Source organism: Artemia franciscana, unplaced genomic scaffold (assembly GCF_032884065.1).
Source record: "Artemia franciscana unplaced genomic scaffold, ASM3288406v1 PGA_scaffold_1179, whole genome shotgun sequence".
NCBI lineage: Eukaryota > Metazoa > Arthropoda > Branchiopoda > Anostraca > Artemiidae > Artemia > Artemia franciscana.
Genome location: NW_027062617.1, coordinates 2,008,004 through 2,034,547, shown reverse-complemented (window position 1 = coordinate 2,034,547; position 26,544 = coordinate 2,008,004). Strand labels below are relative to the sequence as shown.

General features: G+C 34.5%; 1 protein-coding gene across 2 annotated transcripts in view; it reads left to right on the top strand.

The window, feature by feature from the left end:
- The window catches only part of LOC136041195 (protein C1orf43 homolog), a 40,927-nt gene extending 20,207 nt beyond the window's left edge, over positions 1 to 20,720 (top strand). For both annotated transcript variants that reach the window (XM_065725758.1, XM_065725759.1), the window contains exons 3-4: positions 7,897 to 8,116; positions 19,888 to 20,720. In XM_065725758.1, coding sequence (XP_065581830.1) covers positions 7,897 to 8,116; positions 19,888 to 19,969 — 302 coding nt within the window. In that variant the 3' untranslated portion in view covers positions 19,970 to 20,720. The remainder of the gene's footprint in view (positions 1 to 7,896; positions 8,117 to 19,887) is intronic.
- Positions 20,721 to 26,544: the final 5,824 nt, after the last annotated feature.

Here is a 26,544-nt window from a genome sequence, read left to right as displayed (position 1 = left end):
GGAATCAAAGCTTCAAAATAGAAGAAGTCACATGAAAGATTTTATTTCTGTAATACCAACGTAAGTTTCAGTTCTTAGAACATTAAGTTCTGTTTATCCATGTTGGAAAAACATCTGCCTTGTAAAAAATCTGTGTTACACAGTAACATCTGTAAACATCTGTGTTAGATAAAAAGTAAACTCAATATCATCTAGGATGTCAAGGAGACTGTTGCGCGATTACAATATTGGAAATCATTTTTTTGTCTACATTTTATCTTAAATGTAGAAGAACACATGTCATCTTGCTTACTTTTCATGACATTAAATCTCCAAAATATGACAATAGTCAAAATCTATCTAATTTATGGGGGAAGAAATCAGAACTTCTATTTTGAAATCAGAATTTATGGTATTATTTCTCAATAATTTATATATACAAAATTATTCGCATAAGACATACAAAAATTTTGCTCTAGCTGCCGAAAAGGTAGTATGAAATTCTATCAGTATTAAAGTTAATGGGTTTTTAAAAAGTTCATACCTCTGATTATTGGGTTTTAAAAAGTTAAGCATTTTCCGTAAACCAAATGTAAGGAATTTGCAGAATCGGAAATACAAAAAAGAAAAGTCGCAGAAAGAATTTTATTTCTGGCAAACCAATAAAAACTGCAAGTGCCATGGTAGTAGATGTCCCTTTAGAACCAACTGATCGAGATAATCGGGACTCAGATGAACTTTACTTATAGCTATAGGAACTAATAGACAGGATCCCAGGTAGAAATATGATGTTTTTATTAGGATATTTTAATGCCAAAGTCTGCAGAAACTGGCATAGACGGTATCGTAGCCTGTGTAAATTGGGCGTAGGGAAAGAAAATCGTAACGAATACACACTGGTGCAATTTTGTAGGAATAACCGTCTAGTTATAACCAATACAGTATTTGGTAATAAAATGGCCCATAAGTTAACTTGGTATTCACATGATGATTAGACGGCTAACTTTATTGATTATGTTATTGTAAACCGAAGATTGGCAAGATCGTCCTTATCCGCCAACTATATAGGGCAAAACGAAAAGACGGTCAACCGTTAATAGGGTAAGAGGATATCTTAAGTAAAGATTAAAGGGAAATTGAGACTTCTATGGTGGGTGTAAAGGGCTGGGGTTTGCTGCTGCAGTGAGTTGTACTTAATAGTAGTAGTGTATTCTCCAATTCTATGGGCATTCACTTTGCCCTGAGACATTAAAGGCTTCAATGACTGGATTATTGGCCACTCCGTTGTATAAATCTGTTTAGAGGATGTATATCTGGATGAGGTGCAATAAGGCTGATATTAATTATAATAAGTCCCTTTTTAAAGTTTTTGGACGGTCTGGTAATTGTTATCCATAGATATCTTCAGTTGAAGCTGGGGGCCATGCAATATGGAGGACTTTAAGTGTTCGTACCTTGGTGTTAGTGTTGATGAATAACTCTCATTTAAAGGTCATTTTGAAAAAGTTTCAAATATATTAGCAACAAATTGGCATAATTCGTAACTTAAACACTGTTTTCCGAAGGAAACTTTTCTTATATTATATTTCAGTTTAACCTACCCCTATATTTTGTGCTGTTGTTCAAAATGGCTGGGAACTTTCTCCTCAATCCTTCGTCCATCTTAGTTTTGCAAAATATTGTTGTCAGAATATTTGCTATTTTAAGCCCTTTTGAATCGTGTCGTGAAGCTTTTGTTAGGTTGAGAATACCTCGAGCGACTGCTCTCTTTGATTTTTATATTGGTGTTTTCATGTAGAATTGCATCAGACCAAAATCCGCTTCTTTTCTAACTGTGTTCGCGCAAGTTAATGAGGTTCTTTCCCATGGCACAAAGTCAATGAAAGAAATTTATGTTAATAATTTGGTTACGTTGAGGTCATAATTTTCTCTTGTTTTTAGAGGGGCTAAGCTAAGGAATTCGCTAAATGAGAATATTAAAAGTAGTGATTAGACTGAATTTAAAAGACTGTGGAAGCATGAACTGTTTGCTAAATATAATTTTGAGGATCAATTTAATAGGATGCATAGTTGATAGATTGAATTGTTATTAAATCATTAAATGTGGTGTTTTATTTTAATTAAGGTGTCTTAAGAAAGGATTTGAGTGTTGAGTGTTAAGTTAATGGTAGCAGGGTACATGATGTTGAAGTTGTATTTTTTTTTTTTTTTAACCCCTTTCTGATGTTGATAATTATTATTTATTTGTGGATTTGTTTGGTTATCCCTCCGCTATGTCATGCTGTGGAATTTGGAGGGGTTTTGTTTATGTTTAGTTTTTGTTAATTGTTGACATTAAGATAAACAATTATTATTATGGAAATTTACTTTTAGCTTCTCTTTGGTTGAAAAGATGCTTATAAATTCAGGTTAAATTTTCAACCGAATGCTGCGAGGCAATTCCCTTGTAACTACTAAATATTCATTGATGCTACTAATGATTGGATAATCTTATGACAGGGCTACCCTTCTCAACTACCAGGAATAACTCAATAACAAAAGTATATTGTCAGTTAAGGGTTATTTTTTATTCACTTCCTGCTATCTTGAACCTCCTTCTCCCCCCCCCCCCTTATGGGGTGGGAATAGCTATAATTTTAAGCTAAAGCCAGTTGTAAGGAAAGGTAATAAGGAAAAGTGATTTGCTTGCAAAAATACATCACAAAAATAAACCAGCGGAATTACAACACACTTTTTGACATGCAAGCATAGGATATTGGATAATGTTATACTTTGGTAGTAATTTGTATAAGAATTGGTTTGTTTTTGGTATGGAAACCTTCAGTTTTGTTTTACCTAAACTAGGGAAAATTTTTCACATTTATGTAACATTTACAAAATACGAAATCTTTTCTGTCTTGGTTTTAATTTCGGTCTGTGTGCCTACATCTTCATTTTTCATCAAACTCACCCAACTGTTTCTAAAATGCCTTTTTTTAAGATCGTCGGATTTTTGTATGTCTAATATTTTGATCCTTTCTTATCTATTACATCTTATATATTATATAATATGTCAAATATGTTAATATTTATTTTATTATGTTTTGTTGTACATCGTTTTTATATTACTTAGAATTCCTTATTCTATCTTATTATCTTACATTATTAGTCATTTTTTACTAGTCATTAGTAATTTTTCATTAGTCATTTATCATTTTTTAATATTGATCGAAATAATTTTGAGTTTATAGTTTTATAACATATGGTTCGACACAGGAAGCAGAGTATTGACCTGAGATGTTGAATCTTTTGGGAATGGAAAAAACTAAGCAGGTTAAGTTTTCTTGAATACAGAATTGTATTAGTTTTTTTGTTATCTCAGCAATGTTACCAGAAGGTTGTCGGTACCTGAGATGTGATTCCAGACTAAGTTGTTTATGTGTATATCTCTGCTCTATATTGCTATTAATATCATCTGATGGAATTAAATAGTCAAGTTGAAACTTAAAACGAACAAAAATTACTGCTTCACAATCTGTGCAAAAAAATCTTGGAAAAACTGTTTCAAATAAGCTGGCTTTTGATATTTTTCTATATGTATAGAATTATGAAAAACTAGCGCTCAGCTGAAAAAAAACAAAGCTGAGCTGAAAGCTCAGCTTTTTATGGAATATTCAGTTACAAATTTTAAAATCAGAAATTGCCATAATGATCGGAAAAGGTGTAATAGAAGAAGTCCAAAATCAGTCGTCTCCAGAATTTATAGTCGAGTTTTTCTAGTTCAGAGGGTTGGCACCCAATAAAAGTTTTTTACTGTTTTAAAAAGCAGAGTTGAGAGAAAGAGTCAAACTTTAGCGTAAAGAGCGGGGCGTTGATGAGGAAGCAGCCCCTTTCATATACGAAGTAATTTCTGTTCGTTTTAAGTTTTAATGTCGCTCCTTACTTTCAGTTAAAAAAAAACTTGTTTTTTTTTATTTAATTTCTTACCAGTTCCAGAATCTCTTGCGCTTGGCACAGATCCCGTAGTCCAAGAATGATCAAACAAAGAAAACTACGCCTTCTTTCCATTCGCCCTGATCCCAAAGGGAAAGGGTTTAGAGAAGGCTCGAAAGTCCTTGAATTGCCAAATAGCACTAATTGTCCCGAAATCGCTTCGTCAAGCGGGGTATACGAATGTCCTCAATCTGTTAGTAGATTTGCCCGTTCCCCTAGAAGATCGGTCAGATGTGCCTAAGCAGGATTGTCTTCGACACTCAGCACTAAGAAATCGACGTTTAAACGACTGGAAAATATTGAACGTGTTCTAGAAGAAAGAGGATTTTCTAAAACAAAAAAAATTAGGCCACGCAACTGCCTGGCCCCAGCAAATATCTACCCTTGAATTATGCAATGGAAAATGGCAAATATTCGTGGGTTGGTGTAGTGAAAGGGAAATTAATCCTCTCGACGCCAATGCTCGGATAATTGCCGAATTCACGATATATCTAAAGACTGATTGAGACCTCGCGCCATCTGTGATGGAACGTTAGAAAGCAGCAGTGGGCGGAAGCCTAACTCTGGCCACAGGAACAATAATGATATTTATTTTAAAAATGATGCAAAATGTTTGGCATAAGTCACTGCGAACACAAAATTTATTTCTGTCCGGGATCTTGGTTTTGTTTAAAGATTATTTTTAATTTTGCGATTTCTTGACATATAGAATATCGATATGAAAGATCTTACTCTTGAAATGGTATTCATTACCGTCATCGCATCGAGCCGTTGAAAGAGTGAAATCCACAACGTATCTTTCAGTTCAACCCAATTTTAGAAGGATTCTGCAAATCGCAAGTTCCTCCTTTCTTTTAAACTCAAACTCTGAAACCTAATCAAGTGAAACATTCTCCTTCGACCTGCTCTAGATATAGATCCAATTTTATACCCACTGAGAATATCATCCATTTCTGGAACCATTTCTTCTTGGATAAAACAAGTCATGACTTTGGCATACAAGTTGACTGACAAAGAGTGTAAAAAAGAGAAGGCACATGACAGAAAATCCATAGTAGCGTCATGGTTGCTATCAAAGTGAGTTCCACTGATCTATATAATGAATACTGCCGGATAGTCATCGGAGAATACTCTCAGATAACACTACTTACATTAAATTGAATATAAGACTAATGCCCTAGATTTTGTGGCAGTCCAAACAATTTTATAATTTTATTTAGTTGAATAACAGCATTAAAAATTAATGACTGTATTAGTAGATTGTATGAACCCACCACCAAATTACATGGAATTTGAGTTTTGGTTAATAATCTACGAGTGTATGGGGTAACGGAGACGCCGAAATTGACATATCGAATGGAAGTTCAGTTTGGCTAGCCAATACTTGCCTCACACACTGGTAGATAAAGTCTCTCCCTCCTCTCCGCTCGTTAAGATTCATGCAGTCTCAAGGATCTAGCTCAAATATAACTTAGCAGGTTATAATGTAGATCAAATTTCAATCATCATATAAACTGGTTAGTAGATTCTTTTGTGGTGTAGTTATCCCGTCTTGTTTGTCACGAAACGGAGTTAGCTTTGCTTAAAAATCTAGCAGCGTGTGAGTTAATTATTGGCTAGCCAAAACGAACTTTCCTTCGAAAGTTCGGTATATGTCACCAGAAGATTCTATGGGGTATTTATCCTTGGCATCTTTGAGGAGTTGCAAATAAAAACTTCGATTTTTTGTTAAATTAGTAAGAGAATTTAATATGGGTAGGTAATAACATTTACGAAAATTTGAATTTTCATTATTTTAAATTATTTGACTTTGACATCTTAGGAGAACTGATCTTCGGTAATAATCGGCGCTAGAAAGAGAATATGCATTTCGGAAAAGTTCTTCTATTCAAATTTGAACCTCAATTACCATGGCCACACGGCAGAACCGTTACTACTAGGCTCAACCATCTTGTCAAAAAGAGTCTTCTTTATAATATCTGTTATTTTCATTCAAACTATTTGTTTATTACATACAATAAATTTAAGACAATGATATAAACTACGCTACAAGGTCTTATCACCGCTTGATGTGTCTTTTTAGTGCTTTTTTCAGCACACTGAAATGATCAGTTGCTTTGAATTCAGCCTTTAAACATCTTTTTACATTGTTGTGTGCATGCTAATTCTAGTGTTGGCAAACGAGGGGAGATGGGTTAGTGCTGCCCTAGCTTCTTGCCACTGTCTAGAGCCACAAAATATGTCCTTTTAATACTCCTTCCAACTATAAATCTACAAAAAGCACGCTGAAATGGTGAATAGCTTTGAACTAAGACTTTAAACGCCTTTCTACAATGTTGCGTGTGTGCTAGTTCTAGTGGGGGGTTTTGAGTCCTATTTGGTACTTTATCCCTTGCTCTTCACGCTAAAGTTTTTTAGTGCTTCAAAAAGTCTCTGTTTCTAATTAAACTTATTCTTATTCTTTTTTCAGGAATCTTTCTTACAGAATCGGGACGAAAACTCAAATTTTAGCGTAAAGGGCGAGTTATAGAAGAGGGCGTAGTCCTCTGACATAAAGAATAATTACTGTTCGTTTTAACCTTTAATGTTACTGCTTACTTTCAGTTCAAAAACTTAAATTTTTTATTTGAATTCCGATCATTTTCGAATAATGCCGAGGAATTGTTCTCTCTCCTCCATCTAAAATTTCTCATGCACAATTTTATCCTAACCGAAAATTCCCCCTGGAAAGTTTCTTACGGACAATTATACCTGAAAAATTATCCTTACCCTTCTTTCATTTGAAAAAATCATGCCAGACATCCCCCCTTCGCTGTTCTGTGTAAAATTTTCAAAAAAATTCCCCCAGGGGAAATTTTCTCTCGTAGAAAATTCACCATCGATAATTTCCCCTGTTGAAATCCTCTCCCCCCATATGAAAAAATCCCTCATACAATTCCAACCCCACTGAAAAATATCCCAGTGGATCCCCCCCCCCCTAGAAAAAAATCTGTAAACTTCCCAGTAATAAATACTATATGTAAATAATGGGCAGATTTAATAACTTAAAGCCCTTTCCTCAAGGAATGTGGGTGTCATTTCATCCCCAAAGGCATAATTATTGGGCCTTTCAAGGATACTGAACGAAATGAATATCTTGACATTCTGGTCAAGTTAATTTAGGGGAAAAGGGGCGTTTCCTTGCAATCTTTTTTACCACTTAAAAAGGGCAATGGAACTTATAATTTCCTGTTGAATGAGTCTTTTGCCGGTCTTCTAGAAACATTGGTATATCTGTGATAATTCTTCTTATGAAAAATACAAAATTCTACATTTTTACATATAAGAGCTCGAAACCTTCACATTACGGTTCTCTGATATGTTGAATCTTACGGAACGATTTTCATTAACATTAGTTGACTTTTCGAAGGTTCCCCCCCCCCTTTTGATGTTGATGTTCTCGGACTTATAGCTTGCGATGGGTAAAATTAAACTCAGTTTATTTTATATATTTTGGAATCAGATTAAAAAGTCAATTCTTTTGATGAATCTATTATTATCAAAATTCCTGTTTTGGGGTTACGGCTACTATTGGTCTGAGTCGCTCTTTACTTACAGTTCCTGCAGTTGTAGCCTTCAAGGGAGTTTGAGGGGGTGACCGTTCATATCTTATTTGTGGTAATGTGTTATTATTTTAAGATTGGCTTATTATCAATCTCGTTTATTCCTTCACCACAATATCTGATTGTTTAAGGTTTGACTTATTTTTTGACTGATTCTGCTTGTTTTTGTTTTTGTTTTTTAGTTTGCATGCTTTTATTGCGTACCAATTGCTGGGATAATTATTGCGTTTGTTTACTCTTTTTTTCACTTTCTTTTAAATGTAAAAAAAAGAAAAAAAGATACTATTTGTAAACTATTGGATCAAAGCTACTTATTTATCAGTTGAAAATTATGAATTTTTAGAAAATGAGCTTGAACAAATTGGCATAATCCAAAGAAGAGATCCAGGTAAATGTGTTCGAGCTTTTCTGATCAACCTTTTTAATACAACGTTATGGGGACCACCACAGAGGCTAGTGCATGAGTTCTGTGATTTGTATGAAAGAGCCCGCTACTCATCCGACGAATTTTCAGAAGAGCATCTTGTAAGATACAGGAGTCTTATGATGAAAATACTCGAAATGTAAGTTTTTCATTTATTTTTAACTGTACCCCAGTACAGTTTGAAAGACCAAATAATTCATCAGCATATTTGATCAGGGAATGATTTTATCTATAGCTTTGTACCTGTTGAACGTCTTTTTTTTTATTGACAAACACATCTCTTTGTCCGTGTTCTTTAAAAATTGCTTATCCAGACTGTGTTGGTAGCTTGTGTAGGTCTATAGTGATTTTTAGGAATTTTGAATGTTGTGCTGGGAAATGGGACCAACACATATGTCATCGAGTAGACTGCGGTTTTTATTTTTCGCTTTTGTCTTCGTCCAAGTCTTCCAACAGTCTCTTTTGCTAGATATAGTATGTTGGACAATAAATCTGTTTAGAGACATATTTATTTCTATGGTGTATTTTTGTAAGCGACTCAGATTATTCCGTAAGTGCATTTCAGAAAGAGAGCCAAATACTGCCCCCTGTTCTACCTCTGCTTCTGTGTTAAATTAAATAAAAAAAACAAGTTTTTTTAAATGAAAGTAAGGAGCGACATTAAAACTTAAAACGAACAGAAATTACTCCGTATATGAAAGGGGCTTTTCCTCCTCGACACCCAGCTCCTTACGCTAAACTTTTTTATTGTTTTAAAAAGTAGAGTTGCGAGAAAGAATCAAACTTTAGCGCAAGGAGCGGGGTGTCGAGGAGGAAAAGCCCCTTTCATATACGGAGTAATTTCTGTTCGTTTTAAGTTTTAATGTCGCTCCTTACTTTCATTTAAAAAAACTTGTTTTTTTTATTTAATTTCTGAAAGTTTTTGAATTAATGCATGTCTGATTTTGGCTCTCCGTACATAAATTATTAAAATGAAATTTGCATATTAATTCTTTTTTTGGCTAAATGGCTTTCTCTTAGTTTTGATCAGACGATTTTGAGAAATGAGGGGTGGGGAAGGAGGTCTTGTTGCCTTCCAATTTTTCGGTTACTTAAAAAGGCACCTAGATCTTTTATTCTTAACGAACGTTTTTATTAGTAAAAAAAAATACGTAACTTAAGAATTAACTTACTTAACAAACTTTTATATTCTTATATTTTTGATTATATATATGAGGGGGCTGGTCCCCTCGTTAATACCTCGCTCTTCACACTAAATCTTGTTTTATCCCAATTCTTTAAGAATGACCTCTGAATCAGAAAGGCCGTAGAATAAATAGTTGAAATTATTAAAAAAAATTTTAGCATAAAGAGTGAAGTGTTTATCTCCTCCTAAATACCTCGCTCTTTATGCTAAAGGATTTTTAGAACCCCTCATATGCGTAATAATCTCTGTTCCTTTTTAAGTTTTAATGCTTCTCCTTACTTTCGATTGAAAAACTTTTTCATGTTTATATTTTCATTGTTTTTTTTTATAGTAATGCTAGAAAGTCCTGCGCCCTTTTCATTGAATTTCTCTTCCCCCATGAAATATTCCTCCAAGGAAAGATCCTCCCATATAGCCCCCTCCCCTGAACCCCACACCCAAACCAAAAAATTCCCCCTGATAACGTCGGTACACTTCCCAGTAACCATTACTGTATGTAAACATTGGTCAAAGTTTGTAACTTGCAGCCCCTCCCCCAGGGACTGTGGGGAGTAAGTCATTCCCAAAGACATAGTTATTATGGTTTTCGACTATGCGGAACAAGATGGCTATCTCAAAATTTTGATCCGTTGACTTTGGGAAAAAAATGAGTGTGGGAGGGGGCCTAGGTGCCCTCCAATTTTTTTGGTCACTTAAAAAGGGCACTAGAACTTTTCATTTCCGTTAGAATGAGCCCTCTTGCAACACTCTAGGACCACTTGGTCGATACGTTGACCCCTGGGAAAAAAAACAAAAAAAAAAAACAAATAAACACGCACCCGTGATTTGTCTTCTGGCAAAAAATACGAAATTCCACATTTTTGTAGATTGGACCTTGAAATTTTTTCTATAGGGTTCTCTGATACGCTGAATGCGATGGTGTAATTTTCGTTAAGATCCTATGACTTTTAGGGGGTGTTACCCCCTATTTTCCAAAATAAGGCAAATTTTCTCAGGCTCTTAACTTTTAATGACAAAGACTAAATTCGATGAAACTTATATATTTGAAATCAACATAAAAATCTGATTCTTTTGATATATCTTTTAGCATCGAAATTCCGTTTTTTAGAGTTTCGTTTACTATTGAGCCGGGTCGCTCCTTACTACAGTTCGTTACCACGAACTGTTTGATTTGAGCCATTAAAAAGAATGCAAAATCCGATTAGTTCTTTCGTTTGAAATTTTTTGCCGATGAAAAGAACGAAAAAGAACGATGAAAATGGTCGTAAATTTAATCTGAAATCTGGCGAGGATTAAAGTTCTAATAAATCAGTCGCAGTTAAAACGATGTAAAAATATTGATAGAAAAAATAGCAAGTTATAAAAACCATCCCGCATAAAAGAATAGAAAACTGTTCACCATATACAAAAAAACCTTACATTTAATATTTTTTGCATAATTTTTGGCCTATATAGCGAATGATTTGTATTGTCAAAAAAATTGGTCTTGAACCATCTTTAGGAGTCGTGCGTTCTATGTGACTATTTGTATTGGTCAAAACATTTAGTATGTCGTCTAGCTATGTGGCATTGGTTAGTAATTATGATGGCAATGAAGAGTAGGAAGTGAAGTTAAGACACAATCGCATATGCGTAAAAGATTAAACAATAAATACGAATTCGTTTATGGGTATAAAAAGAAGCGCTGAACAAAGAGATGGAAATACATAGAAGACATTTAAAACGAGTAATAAAACATTGACTAATCACTATTCATTTTTAAAAATAGTGTTTTGATAAACAGTGTCAATTTTGACGAAATCTCAAAATTTGCGAGTCAAAATTTAGGTTTTCATAACAATACAGCATAGCTTTCCACTTTTCAAAGTTCAATATATTTTGCTTAAATTACAGAATTCACAATTTTAAAAAAAAGTCAATTTTTCTTTTTCTACTCCCGCCATATCTATTTATTATACAGTCGATGTCTACCTGAATATTTCGGTGAACGTTTATAATGGCTAGTCCTGTTGGTTTAGAGCTCTTCGTTAGTATTTCCTCTTCTATTCATCCTAAAATATATTCAAATCTATTCATCGATTTATCCAGAAAAATATGAACTCTAATAAAAATGCATGTAGGTATGCGCTTCAAACTAAGTATACGATTCGAAATACTCCTAAAAAAAATCGTATTTGTTATTTTTATATTTGATAGGAATAGATTGGTGGTTTAAATTCTCAGGGTTTCAAGCTGTGGTAGATTTTTAATTAAAAAATTTTTAAATGTTGAAATTTTTAGATATTCGTTTCAAACGTTTAAATCTCGATATGTCTGTTGAGCACAAAAATAAAAATTCGATTTTTAGTTCAAATTTAGTATTAAATAAGAGAATTGTCCTGAAAAAAATTTATTTATAGACAACTAATCGTGGAAATATGATAGGATTGCATGTACCAAAATAAGTATAGAAATCGTCAGCTGTATTTCTAGCGGTATGTACAATTTGGACAAATATATGCAGTCCTTATGCATAAACATAACTATGTTTTGTGACTGGTTGGTATTGAGAAGGGGAGAAATTCTGAAATAATATAGTAGTTGCATTCCATTTGTGTGGTGAACTCTTGTAAATTTCCAATTTTTTTCAACATTTCATTATTAAATGTTTAGAAAAAGAAATCGATGCCATTCCACTGATTTAAACTGGGAATTCAGACCCATCTATACCGGCTAGATAAAAAAAAATAAACACAATATTATTTGCCTTCATTTACGAAAAGTTTTTATATTCTATTTTTCTGAAATGATCATTTATGAGGTGATATCTCATATTTACCAGAGCTTTAAATAGATGAAAATAGGCAGTAAAGTGGCCACTATTTGCTAATCGTAATCCAAAATGTAAATTAATAATATCTTTGCACTAAACCACCCTGCTTCGCAAAAAAACTAAATCCAAATTTTATGACAGCTATAAAAAATAATGATATCAATTTCTTCGCCTCTGTGCCATAGCAAGACTCGAAAACACATATTTGACAGCAAGAAGAAGTTTAAATATTATGTTCGTCAACCTGTTGTGACAGCACAATCCTGAAATATTATTTCGACTACCTCAAGAAGCTATGATTTTAAGTTTCCCCTTCTTTTTAATAAGAAATCAAGATTTTCACCTCCCAATTGGCTTTTATTGTAATATGTACAGATCCTCATGATAAATCCAAATTTAATCAAATACCTTTAGGTGGTATTCCTCATTAGCAAAATATAATTGAGATCACATAAAACTGAAACTTTGTTTCGAACTTGTTTGGGAAAAGAAACAGTCTTAAAAATTAAAAACCTATTTATAACTCAAATTTTAAAAACCAATTACAAAAATTACTTTGAAAAGTTATAGTGTCTTAGGTTTGTCAAGGAGTCAACTGACATATCTGGAATTGAGTTACTTTTTAGATGCTAACATATCTTGACATTAATATTAAGAATTGATGATTGGTATTTTTATGTAAAGAAATCATCCCCCGGACAATGTCTGAAAATTATCTCAATTTTATCTCAATTTTCTTTTTCTTTTTTTATCTAAGAATACCGATGAGTCAGTTGATCACTATCGATGAGTCACCCCATTCCTGGATAGAAAATGATTTGTCTAATTTATGCTTAAAGGTGTCTTAATGTCTCATCCGTATGTAATTTCCTCAAGGAAATGTGATAGTTCATTCGGTGCTGAAACTTTAATCGCCACCATCATAGGGCCAACATTTAAGAAAGCATCGCCACCATCATAGGGCCAACATTTAAGAAAGCAAAGGCTGTATCAGTCATTCTAACAAAAGCTTGTTAGTAACAATTTTACTGACATATGTGTTATTGTGGGCTTATTAAATAATGATGGACTTAAGTGCTGTACAAAATTAAAAAAAAAAGAATGGATAGTAGGAAAAAAAGGGGAAAAAAAGCAGAAAGACGAACAAAATAATTAAAAAACAAGCCAAATTGTGAAAAATAGTGACAAAAAGAAAGACACTAACAAAAATAAAAAATAAAAACAGTATAAATCAGGACCATGCAATAAGCCTGATTAGATTGAATAAAAAAAAACAAGTTTTTTTACTGCAAGTAAGGAGTGACATTAAAACTTCAAACGAACATAAATTATTCCGTATATGACTCTTTCTCTCAACTCTACTTTTTAAAACAATGAAAAACTTTAGCGTAAAGAACGAAGCGTTGAGGAGGGGACAACCCCTTTCATATACGGAATAATTTCTGTTCGTTTTAAGTTTTAATGTCGCTCCTTACTTGCAGCTAAAATCTTTTTTTATTTATTTTTTTTTAATTAATACATGTTTTGATTTTGGCTCACCGCACATGAACAATTAAAACGAAATTCGTATATTAATGTTTTTTATGCTAAATGGCTTTCTGATAGTTTTGATCTGGCGATTTTGATAAAAAAAAAGACTGGGGGAGGAGGTCTAGTTGCACTCCGATTTTTGGTAACTTAAAAAGGCAACTAGAACTTTTTTTTACGAACGTTTATATTAGTAATAAATATACGTAACTTACGAATTAACTTACGTAACGAACTTCTATATTTGTATAGGTTTATTACGTTGAGGTTTGCCCCCTCGTCAATACCTCGCTCTTTAAACTAAAGCTTGAACTTTGTCCCACTTCTTTAAGAATAACCCTGAATTATAAAGGCCGTAGAATAAATAGTTGAAATTACTAAAAATACTTTATCGTAAAGAGTGAGGTATTATGGACGAGACGAACCCCCTTGTATACGTAATAATTTCTGTTCGTTTTAGGTTATAATGCTGCTCCTTACTTCCAGCTGAAAAAACTTATTTTATTTATTTTCTAATTATTTTTTTATATAATGCTAGAAAATCCTGCGTCCCCTTCTTGGAAGTTTTCTTCCCTCATGATAAATTCCTCCATGGAAAGATCCTCCCACGTAACCCCCGACTCCCTTATAACATGAAGAAGTCCCTCTGAAAATGTCTGTACACGTCCCAATAACCATTGCTATATGTAAACAATGGTCAAAGTTTTAACTTGCAGCCCCTCCTCCGGGGACTGTGGGGGATTAAGTCGTTCTGAAAGATATTATTATTAGGTTTTTCGACTATGCTGAATAAAATGACTATCTCAAAATTTTGATCCGGTGACTTTGGGAAAAAAGCGTGGGAGGGGGCCTAGGTGCCCTCCAATTTTTTTGTTCATTTAAAAAGTGCACTAGAACTTTTAATTTCCGTTAGAATGAGCCCTCTTGCGACATTCTAGGACCACTGAGTCGATACGATCACCTCTGGGGGAAAAAACAAATAAAAGACAAAAAAAAAACAATTAGATAGGAGCTTGAAAATTCTACAGTAGTGTTCTCTGATACGCTGAATCTGATGGTGTGATTTAGTTAAGATTCTATGACTTTTAGGGGATGTTTCCCCCTATTTTCTAAAATAAGGCAAATTTTCTCAGGCTTTTGATGTAACTATTGGTATCAAAATTCCGTTTTTAGGGTTTCGGTTACTATTGAGCCGGGTCGCTCCTTGCTACAGTTCGTTACCACGAACTGTATGATTATGATAAGTTCTCAAAGTAAAAGAAAAAAAAAAACTCTAGTCAGCCTATCTGATAACTTCTCAAACGATACAAAACAACAATATTAGCACCAAATTAATGGTGCGACGACGACGAGATAAACAAAACGAATACTTTGTGAGTTGTGAAACTCAGCACTGCTGATCAACAGCAAATCATTAGCTACTAGCAAAGATTTAATTTCTCAAATCAGATAGAACAGCATGGATACAAAAACTCTTATTCCAGATCTTTTAATACTTGAGAGTATTTATAAATTTCACTATAAATCACGCGTGTTTGCGATTATTGTTAGCGCTCTTGTCTTAGTCAGTATTTTTTCAGTGAGCTAGCTGAAAACGGTTAATAACTAATGGTAAGGTGGAATATGCCTTGAATCAGCTCCGTATGAATGGGCAGAGGGCATGAAGGCATCAGGCCCGTGCCTCTATTGAAAATCACCGTAATTACTCGTATTTTTGCATAGTCTGTCTACCTTGCAAATTTGTTTTATCTCACCCTATCCCCCCCTCCCCGCTTCTAAACACACTCCTGTGCTTGTGCCTTGATGGGACATCAAGTAGTCTTATTGGAGTTGTGTTGGGGGCTCAAAATTTGGCTTGGTTTAAATTGTGAGGCTTTTTGGACTAGGCTTTTTTGGGGAAGAAGTTTAATGCATCCTATATGCGGGAGGGGGTCTTGACCTGTTAGCCCTCAGCTAGCTACATGCCCAATCACTTATCAATTTAAACCAGTGATTCCCAAAGTGGTACAGGTAGAGCCCCAAGTGTCCGACGTTGACGTGACAAAAAAAATTGGGACGCACAATTCGTAACCGGGGTCTACGAAACTTTATCTGGTTTAGATAGTAAAGAATTAAAATGTTGACTGAATTCACCTATAAGTGTAGGCAGATGATATTTTAAGAACTTCAGCGACTGTTACTGATGAAAAACTTGCTTATTCCGATTTCAGTACTACGTGTCGAGACTTGTAAAAGGACGAGTCTCACCTTGCGGTGTGTCTGCCCGCTGTCTTGCATGAACTTATTCGATTATTCACTAATATAAATATAAACGCCAATGATAAACGTGACTCACTCGTTTTTGGAATTTTGAAAAGAGAAGAAAGTGCTTGTAGTGAAATCTAAAAAAAAACTGCACATCATTGGAAAATAGTTAGTTTTAGCTGCTATTGAAGAGGCTTTAAAAACTGTTTAGCGAAAATCTCCATTTGTGATGTTCTAAAGAATTTCTCTGAGTAACAATACTGGACAAAAACGTATTGGTGGAATGAGCTTTTGTAATGAAAGTTTCTTGCTGAATTGTCTGCAAACAGGCATTTTCCTGATCAACTGGACGTGTCAACTCAACCTGATAATGAAGTACTGTTATTGGCTTGTTTCCGATTAGTTATGCACGAAGGAATCCATGAAGGGCTACTATTTGCAAAAACTTCGCAGACATACATTAAAGATGAACCAATATCCAATGTCCTAAAGGATTTTTTTAAGGAAAAATCAATTCCATTCACAAACGTTATCTTAATGTCAACAGATGCAGCTCCTGCCATGGTCGGGCGATATCTTGGGTTTGTAAGCCGCCTTACAAGAATTATGCAAAAGGTAACTGTTGATTATACCTTGGGAGGATACCTTCGACGCGAAGGAAATTTGTTTTGTGAGGAAGAATTAGCGACAGTACTAAAAGGATTAAAAAATAACACGGCTCCAGGTGCTGGTAGTGTGGTAAATGAGTTTTTTTTTTAAATATGGCGGCTCTGAGGTTAGAAATAAGTTACTGAAGATTATGAATATGATTTTTGAAAAAGGGGAGGTACCTAACGATTTTAGAAAAACCTTAATTAAACCACTGTATAAGAAAGGTGATAGGAGTGAGTGTGGTAATTATCGAGGCATTAGTCGAGTCTCTGTAGGTAGCAAATTACTTGTAATATGATACTTTTTAGACTGAGAGATTCTGTAGCCAAAGTTATAAGAGAAGAACAGTGCGGATTTAGAAAAGGTAGAGGATGTGTCGACCATGTTTTCACTCTTAGGTTAATAATTGAGAAGTGCCTGAGTTATCAAGCTCCTTTGATCTTCAGTTTTATAGATCCGATTTTGTTGATGTACGAGAATAACACTGCTGCGATTAAAGTTGGAAATGAGTTTAGCAGCTGGCTCCGTAATAAATCAGGAGTTAAGTAGTGTTGTGCTCTATCCCCCTTTATACGATCATTTTGATGGACTTTGTCTTAAGGAGCACAGGAAAAGCAATGGGAAACCACGGAATCAAACGGGGAGGAAAAAGTCTCCTGGACTTTTATTTAGCAGATAATTTAAGCATCCTAGATGAAAGTGTGAGCAAAATGAATAAATTTTTAATGGTTTTGCGAGTTCATGGTGCTAGAGTAGGCTTAAAAATTATTGTTAAGAAGGCTAAGTCACTAAGGCTAGGTATAAGTGAAGATGAAAAGGTGGCGTTGGGTAAAGAAAAGATTTATCAGGTGGACAGCTTCACTTGCCTTGGAAGTATTATTAGTAAAGACGGTGGGAGCAGTGAAGATATTAAAAGTATAATAATTAAGGCTCAGGGTATTTTTCCAGAGTTAAAAAAAAGTTACAAGTGTGCAATAGTATATAAGGAAGATAAGTGTGCAAACCAAGATTAGAATATTGGACGCTACAGTGGTGACAGAGGTCAAATATGGCTCTGAAGCATGGGCGCTCCGAAAAGCAGATAAAGATTTACTTGATGTTTTCCAGAGAAATTGTCTACGGATTGTTCTGGATTCCGGACTGACTGACCGTATTTCAAACAGTAGGATGTACGAAAAATGTGGTTCAATCCCGGTTTCCAGGGCTATAGTTAGAGAAAGGTCGAGATGGCTAGGGCAAGCTTAGCGGATGAAGGATGACATATTGTCGAAGATTGTCCTTTCTGGCCAATATTCTAGGGCTAAACGAAAAACAGGTCGTCCGCGGCTGGGCGGGAGGATGTCATAAAGAAAGATTTAAAGGAAATGGTGAACTTCCTGGGAGGGTGTAAAGAGAGAGGCTTTGAATAGCATGGGATGGAGTACGAGCGTACTTAGCTGTGTCGGTCTCAGGCGGCTTGGCGCTGCGGTGAGTTTTTAGCAGTAGTAGTAGTAGTAACTGTAATTCACTGCGATATCCACCAACAGCACCTAGTATCGAAAAGTTTGAGTGATAAATTGCACCAATCGCTTCATGCAGTTAACGAAATAAGAATCAATGTATTGGATTCCTGTTTATTTGCACAGCAGCGCGATGAAAATGATGAAGACTTCCAGTGATTGCTTTTATATAATGAATTACGCTATTTGTCGAAAGGTGCATGTTTAACAACATTTGTCTCATTTTTTGAATCAGGTTTAGAGTTTCTGGAAAGTAAGCATCCAGATGTAAAAGAAAACCTGACTAATTTGAAAGCAGACACCGTGCATCTTACAGATTTGATCAAAACTTTAATGACATTAACCTGTAATGACAAGGAGGACTAGGGGACATCCTCAATTTGATAAAATTAAAGGTTGGAATTTCAACTTTTTTTTGGAAAGTTGAAATTTATCAAGTAGAATACTAGTCAACGTGAATTTTTCCAATTTTCAAACTAGTCACAAACAAATCACTTGATGACAATACTCAGACATACGTTCAGCATTTAATTGCCGTGCATGATGACTGCGAAATCAGACTTGAAGATGTTCTGACGGTAGAATTACTACCATGGATCTAAATCCATTTGAGGAAACGAGGAGTTTACACGAAGAGTTATTCGATCTAAGCACTAATGAGGAGCTGAAAGTGAACTTTAAAAGAGGGTATCAAACATTTTGGCTGCAGGCTGGAATTCTCGAAAAATATCCCGGACTCCAGGGAATTGCCAGAAAGCTTTTGATGGCGTTTCTCTTGTCGAAAAGGTTTTAGTGTTCTTACAAGCTTTTTAGGAGGAAACGGAGCAGATTTAATATCACAAAACGGGGAGCTCTGTAGTTATTCCTAACGTAACTCAAGCGAAATATTAGTAGTTTGCTGTCAATCCATCAAGTACATCTGAAATTATGACTATTTGGTGATGGTTATTGTAGGAGTTAAGTCGCGTGGTTACTGTTTAACTTTAATTATATCACAACTCTTATCATGTTACAACATAATTAACGTAATAATTACATATTTGAATAAATACAACCCAAGAAAATAAACTTTTTTAGCTTGTTTTTGCCACTCCGATTGGGGAGTTTTCTGAATAAAATAAGTGATAATTGATTGATTTCTTCTGCTGTGAATAGATGTCAAAAAGTAAAATTCGATAGAGCCCCATTTTGATTGGATAACTTTACCTTTTTTTACTTCCACTGAAAGCACAATCAATTAATTGATAGATCAAACTTTATTTTCGAAACTGTCGATTCCGGGTTAAAACTCAGCCACAACGCTAATTTTTATAGTTAGATCTCATTTTCACAATTTTTGTCAAGTTTTAGGAATTGTATAAATGTAGCTGCAGGGGGTCCTGTATAAATGTAGCTGCAGGGGGTCCATCAGAACCAGCCAAAGTTTGAAAGTGATCTATGTGAAAAAATGTTTGGGAACCTCTGATTTAAAAAGAGTTTGGTAGAAAATAGAGTAACATACATAATACATCTCGCTGTTTGGCGAAGTGTTGCTAGCTTGGGTCAGCGTTGAACTGAAAAGGGCCTGAATCATTTCTTGTGTTAATTATATACAATTCTGTCGTTTCTACGGGACATCCTCTATAAGATTCTTTTCAGCGCTCTAGTTGTCATTTCCCCATAAAATTTGTAAAAAATAAGGATAATTAGACAGAAACTTTGACTTCCCGAGAAAAAGATTTTAGCTGACATCCGTATCACTGTGTTTCTATATCCCTTTGAATATGTGTTTCGTTCTCTAAGAGACAGAGGGATACACGGTCTCAGAGAGATGCGACACAGTCGCTGTTTAAGCAGATGATTTATTTTGTTTATATTTGTGTTTGTTTGTATTTGTTTATGTTTGTTTGTTTGTTTATTTTTGTTTATTTTTTATTTTTGTTTGTTTATATTTGTTTATATTCGCACAAAATAATCTTTTTATAAGATTATAAGACACATTTATTTTTTAGTGCAAGGTCACATCGGACCAAAGGAGGCAGGACAGTTCATCACGATACAAATATTCGTTTCAAGTCACAACCTGCAACGTAAATTGGTGTGTTTATACGAATTGTACTTCTATTTTAAATTTAAAGATAAGTGATTAAAACCTAAAAGGGTGAAGAAAATTTCATAGAAATCTGCAATCCGAAGAAAATGTAAAACATAAAATAACAATGACGTGAAACCTAAGAAACATTGTCAGCCAGTGAACAGATATTTATTGAATAGCTCAAGTAATTTGACATTACTATCAAGTAATTTGAATCTATCAAGTAATCTATCAATTAATCAATGATTATCAAGTAATTTGATTCAGCTGTCTACAGTGGGATAAAAGCCATGAAAAAAAAATGGAAAGAAACAATGCCAAATATTTAGAAGTCAGACTAAAGAACAGCCCTAGAAAATGAGAACTAACAAATTGAAAATTAAAAGACCCACCATCTTATTTTAACAGTAAAGAAGTGACAGTAAGCTGATCAACATCAAAATGCAAAGGTTGTTTTTTTTTAATTTCTGGGATTTCTGCTCCCCTTTTATCAAGGTTTGTTTTTACTCTGATTTTTATTATTATGGCTCACATTTTTTTTTTTACCTATTTGTTTTATATTTTTCAAAGCCCCTTCTCGCACTTAATACAGCTAAATATTGGATAATATCCATCACTTGAAATTGTCAAGAAGGGTTGATTCTAGTCTGTCTATAGCACTTGATATGTGTAGATGGTGTTAGAATAGTCAACATATGCCTAATGAACGATAATGTAATTTAAGAAATAAACATTTGAAATGACTAACAATAGTACACGTATAACTGAAATGAAAGAAGCAGGGCGTCAGCGAATCGGGGGAATATGGTAAGAAAAAATAGTTTTCTAAGTACTTTTTGAAGCTCTTTTCCTCTCTCTTTTTCTTTTTGATTTCAAATGTATTAGTTTTGTATTGTATTTGAAATTTTACCTTCGTGTTTTCCTAACTAATGATCTCACATAATTTGTTTAACTGTCTTGTTTTTTCACTTTAAATCCTACCCAACGACTATTGGTTTTAATTTAAATGCATTTTTTAAGTTAAGGCTAACTTAAAATTAGAATTTGAGTTAGGCGACCAGATCATTAACTATGACTAATTGTTCCAAGTGTGATTTGAAAAAAGGAAGACTTTAAATTGTCATTTAATGGGCATTTAAACTAACAAAAGTGGCCGCCAAGGATCTTGACAGTTTCAGGCCATTTCAGAGACTTTGCTTTCAAAGTTCAATTCTCAATTCTAGTAAGTATTCTTTTAAAACTGAATAACTAACACGGTATTATTATAACAGTGAAAATATATGTCCTATGTTGGGCAACGTTGAATTTAGTAGCATTTCGATCCAGGAGTATCAATTGTCTGTTCAGTCCTCTGTCAAAATATTTTAAGAAATGTGGATTTTTGTTTCTATTTGGACAGGCGCGAGTAAGTGAGCAACAAAAGATTCAATAATTTCTTAGATGACTTCAAAATTTCATCATCTATCACAGTTATTGGATAGGATTTACTTTGCAAGCCTGCTTCGCATTTTCCACTTAATGGAATTTCCCTATATCCTGTCTAGGCTTAGTTTAAAGCATTTGGCGCTATTTATCACTGACCCTTCGTAAGCGTCCTTCGTTCGAAAACAATAACCATCCCATGTCAAACTCCTCATATTTTCCCCACGTCGCATCAATGACAAAAATCCTTTGGAATTGGAAACGACTAAATCGAGCTACAAAGACTCTTAAAGCGGTAAAGTTAATATTGGCTTTTTATAGAAATTTACTAGCCCTAAGATTACAACTAGTTTTTCAAAAGAATACATCCAGACCTATTAAAAGCTCAAAATTATGGTATGAAAATGGTTGCAAATTCTAAATATCGGTCCAGTTAATCACCTTCATAGTTTCGTCCCTGCCCCTAGTTAAGCTTGATGGTAGGTATCCATTCCTTTGAGTCATTTTAATCCTGACGCCAAAATTTTTGATTTGTACAACCAAAGACAAACTTGGGATAATCCCTTAAAAATGTCAGATTAATTAAAGACCTTATTTGATATGTAATAGCTTATTGTGCTGCTAGTAGTTGTAAACTGCACTATTTATTGGCACTGCAGCCTTGCTTTCAGGCCACCCACATCCAACTCAGAGTTCAACACGGGTTGTGCAGATGACCGTTTTGAGTGCCGTGTTCAACACTGGCGAATGTTTGTAGAACCCGTCTTCAACCATGCTATTCTGGCGCGTTACAATTTTAAGGAACCCGTGTCCAGCATGCTTGGAACTTGCAAAATGAAAACTCTTTAAAGTCGGACAAGTAAAAATGCGTTAAACGATCTTTGTCAAGCATACCCAAAACACGCTTCAAACCCGATGCCTGAAATATAACTTAAATTAAGGAGTCACCAGCGATTCTTGCTGCGGTTGTCAGTTTGAGGGGTAATGGGAAGCACGGACGTCACGTATGGAGGGATGCCCCTTCCCCAATATTTTTGGGCACTCGGTAAAAATCATAAGCGAAGCGCCACGATTTTTTCGGTTCCGTCAAATTTTTTTTTGGATTAAACAAAGACCACGAAAATAATGACATTTCATATACAGAAATATCGAACTTGGTTGGTAAATGCAGCAGTCTTACCGACTCCTGTTGTGATTAAATAAAAAAAACAAGTTTTTATAACTGAAAGTGAGGAGCGACATTAAAACTTAAAACGAACAGAAATTACTCCGTGTATGAAAGGGGCTGTTCCTCCCTCAATGTCCCGCTCTTTACGCTAAAGTTTAACTCTTTCTCTCTATTCTTCTTTATTGAACAGTAAATAACTTTAGCGTAAAAACCGCTACAGTAGGGTTTTCTGATACGCTGAATGCGATGGTGTGATTTTCGTTAAGGTCGCATGACTTTTAAGGGGTGTTTCCCCCTATGTTCCAAAACAAGGCAAATTTTCTCAGGCTCGTAACTTTGGATGAGTAAGACTAAATTTGATGAAACATATATATTTGAAATTAGCATAAAAATCCAATTCTTTTGATATATCTATTGGTATCAAAATTCCGATTTTTTAGAGTTTCGTTTACTATTGAGTCGGGTCGCTCCTTAATACAGTTCGTTACCACGAACTGTTTGATTTTACAGATGGTGCCACAATTCTCCACTTGGTTAAATAAAGTTCATGGAAATAGTGACATGACATTTAACGAAATCTCAGTCGGTAAATGCAGAGATTTTTCCGACTTGTACAGTGATTTTACGTATCATATTAAAAACGGACATTATGCTAGTTATTTATAAAAAAAAGTCGTTAAAAATGACCAGTCAGTTGGCAAAATTCCCCTCCCCCGAAATTTTGGTTTGTAACGATCCTAATGGAAAACAGTCTACATGAAGGAGTAAAACAAGTGCAGAAACCTTTCAAAAAGTTGCTTCTACCATAAAAAATCATAATAACTACCAAATCCTAGATGTAGAGCCAGGTGAGGTTTCAGTTGTTTTAGTGGATATTCAACAACAATGTTTACAAAAATAATTTTTTTTTATAAATCTTATAAACAAGTTTCTAAGCTCCGAATTTTTCGTCGCTAAATTTCGTCGTTTTGAATGACAAAACAAAAACTAGACCGGAAAGCTGGAAAACTTCTTGGACCGGGGAGCTTTTTAAACAAATATGAATTATAAAATGATTCGTGTGACAGGTTGTATATTTTATTTATTTTTTTAATATAGTTTATTTATGTTTATATTTTATAACATTTATAATTATTTTTATAGTATATTATAATATTATATTATAATGTTTATAGTTATTTTTATTTTATGTATTTATATTTTATAAAATATAGTATATTTTATCTTGTCATGAATGCAGTACTCGGATGATTCCCAGCTCGTCAAACAGTGCTTGGTAACGAACTGTAGTAAGGAACGACCCGGCTCAATAGTAACCGAAACTCTAAAAAACTGAATTTTGATACCAATCTCTACATCAAAATCGGATTTTTATGCTGATTTTAAATGTATAAGTTTCATTAAGTTTAGTTTTACCCATCAAAAGTTACGAGCCTGAGAAAATTTGCCTTATTTTCGAAAAAAGGGGAAACTCCTCCTAAAAGTCATTTAATTTTAATGAAAATCACACCGTCAGATTCAGCGAAACAGAGAACCCTACTGTAGAGGTTTCAAGGTCATTATGCAAAAATGTGGAATTTTAGATTATTTGTTGTTTTTTTTGTTTGTTCTTTTTTTCCCCAGGGATGATTGTATCGACCCAGTGTTCCTAGAATGTCGCGAGGGGGCTAATTTTAACGAAAATTAAAAGTTCTAGTGCCCATGTTAAGTGACCAAAAAAATTTGAGGGCAACTAGCCCCCCTCCTACGCTCGTTTTTTCCAAGAGTCACCGGTTCCAAATTTTGAAATAGCCTTTTTGTAAAGAGCGACATTAAAACTTAAAACGAACAGAAATTACTCCGTATATGAGAGTGGCTGTCCCCTCCTCAATGCCCCGCTCTTTACGCTAATGTTTGACTCTTTCTCACGACTCTACTGTTTAAAACAATAAAATATTTAGCGTAAAGAGCAGGGCGTTGAGGAGGAAACAGCCCCTTTCATATACGGAATAATTTCTGTTCGTTTTGAGTTTTATTGTCGCTCCTTTCTTTCAATTAAAAAAAAAAAAAACTTGTTTTCTTTTATTAAATATCAGTAGGAATGAACTCTCTGAACTATACCTACGCAATCGTCAGGTTTTTCTGTCCCCCTGTGTACTTTTTTTTTTATCTCTTTTAATACAAACTTCGCTAAGGATTCAGGACGCTCCTTAATTTCGCGTCGCCTATTTCAACTTCCACTGTAAAGTGGGAGTCAGAAAACATCTGTTCTTAGAAGTTTCTTTGTTGATACATTAATTGACTCATTTGACCGTAGAAATAAACGATTCTCAGGGATTTTGTGTTAAGGGAATCCAGGAAACTGGGAAGACCTGTGCGCACAACTTTTAAGGTTTTTCCCCATCGTGGGGAATTTTCAATTCTTTTTTATATTTCACTACAAAAAAGTAACAGTCAACAAAGAGTAGCATAAACTCATGCACGGCAAAAAAAAACATGAAATCAGAGCGAAAATATGATTTGATATCCTCTTTTTTTATTGTCAACCATTTTCTGTATACTTTGTGTTTTGCTCTTCAAACCCCAGTGGTTTTTTATTCACCAAAGATAGGCATTTGATTTGAGGGGCAAATTTGAAGAAATGCAAAGAACTGGAATTTTATGGTAAATATACGAAAAAATGAGGAAATAGTAGCAATCTTTTTGTTATTGGACCGCTAAATGACCTAAGGGTTCCATTTGATATTCCTGACTTAAAGAGATTACCATAACCAGCACCCCTCCAATTCCCAGAATATGGAATGGCAACCATGCAATAGACCAAGTTGCTAATTAGCCAATTTTAGGAAACATAAGGGTAAACATTTCTTTCATGGTACAACAAATTAAACAAATTTTGTTTGTGCCACTTCCCTGTTATGTTCAAACTCCGTGATTTTCAAATGGGGCGCAGGCCCCACCGGAGGGGAAGGTGGATATATATTGGTGCCCCAGGGGCAGGACGTGTACCCTTCGGCTGACTGCTTTAGAGCCTTAATTTAGAAAAATAATATTTTTCTTGTAAATGAAGTCACATTCAAGCAGATTTAAAGAGTAAAAAAGATGCATGGTAGCATTATAATGATGTTACACATTGAGTGTTGTATTCAGACACTATTTTTCATTAGTACAAAATGTGCCTAGAGGACACACATAAAATATTGAATAACCAAATGTAAATATCACGAGGGGGATCCAGAGCCGCTCCTAGGGTTGGGTGCCCGGGAAAAAATTAATCACAACGCCCCGCTTCCGGTTCAAATATAAGCAAAAACAGCCGAATCAAAGTGAAAAATTGATTCAAGCGGGAAAAGCTCTAGCCGCGATATAAACTGAGAATAAACGTTGTCATTTGTCATTCGTACAAACGACTTTATATTCTGTTTGTTAAGCATGAGAGATTGAGTATAAGGTATAAACGGTGGGTGTATAACTCAAGCATATTCATCTCAATGTCCTAACTTATATAGTTGTATAGGTATGTTACTTAATAACCTGTATAACTATATAAGGTATAGTACTGTAACCTAACTGTCGTCCTTTGGGCATCATTCCAAATGTTTAACCAAATAGCCATCACTAACGAATATATCAATTCTCAATCCATGTTTTTGAACTACAATAAGTTCGTTGTTAACACCTTCTTCGAACCCCCCCCCCCCCTAAAAAAAAATGACGAAGAGTTATTTGTGCTCTAGTGAACCATTTTTTACTGGTAGTTTTCAATATATTTGGTAGGAATTACTGTTCAAAGCTGAGGATATCCTAAAATCATTGCTATATTAGATTAGAAAAACAAACTGATCGTCATTTGTCACATCTACTTGCTACAAAATTAGACATTTAAAAAAAAGAATCTTCGATCTTTAAGCAGTTTTGTCTCTTTTTTTTAATTACAATCAAAAAAGTAAAGCTTCTGAAAAATATAGTTTGTTTTCACTGATGCTCAAATGACAAAGTAGCCAT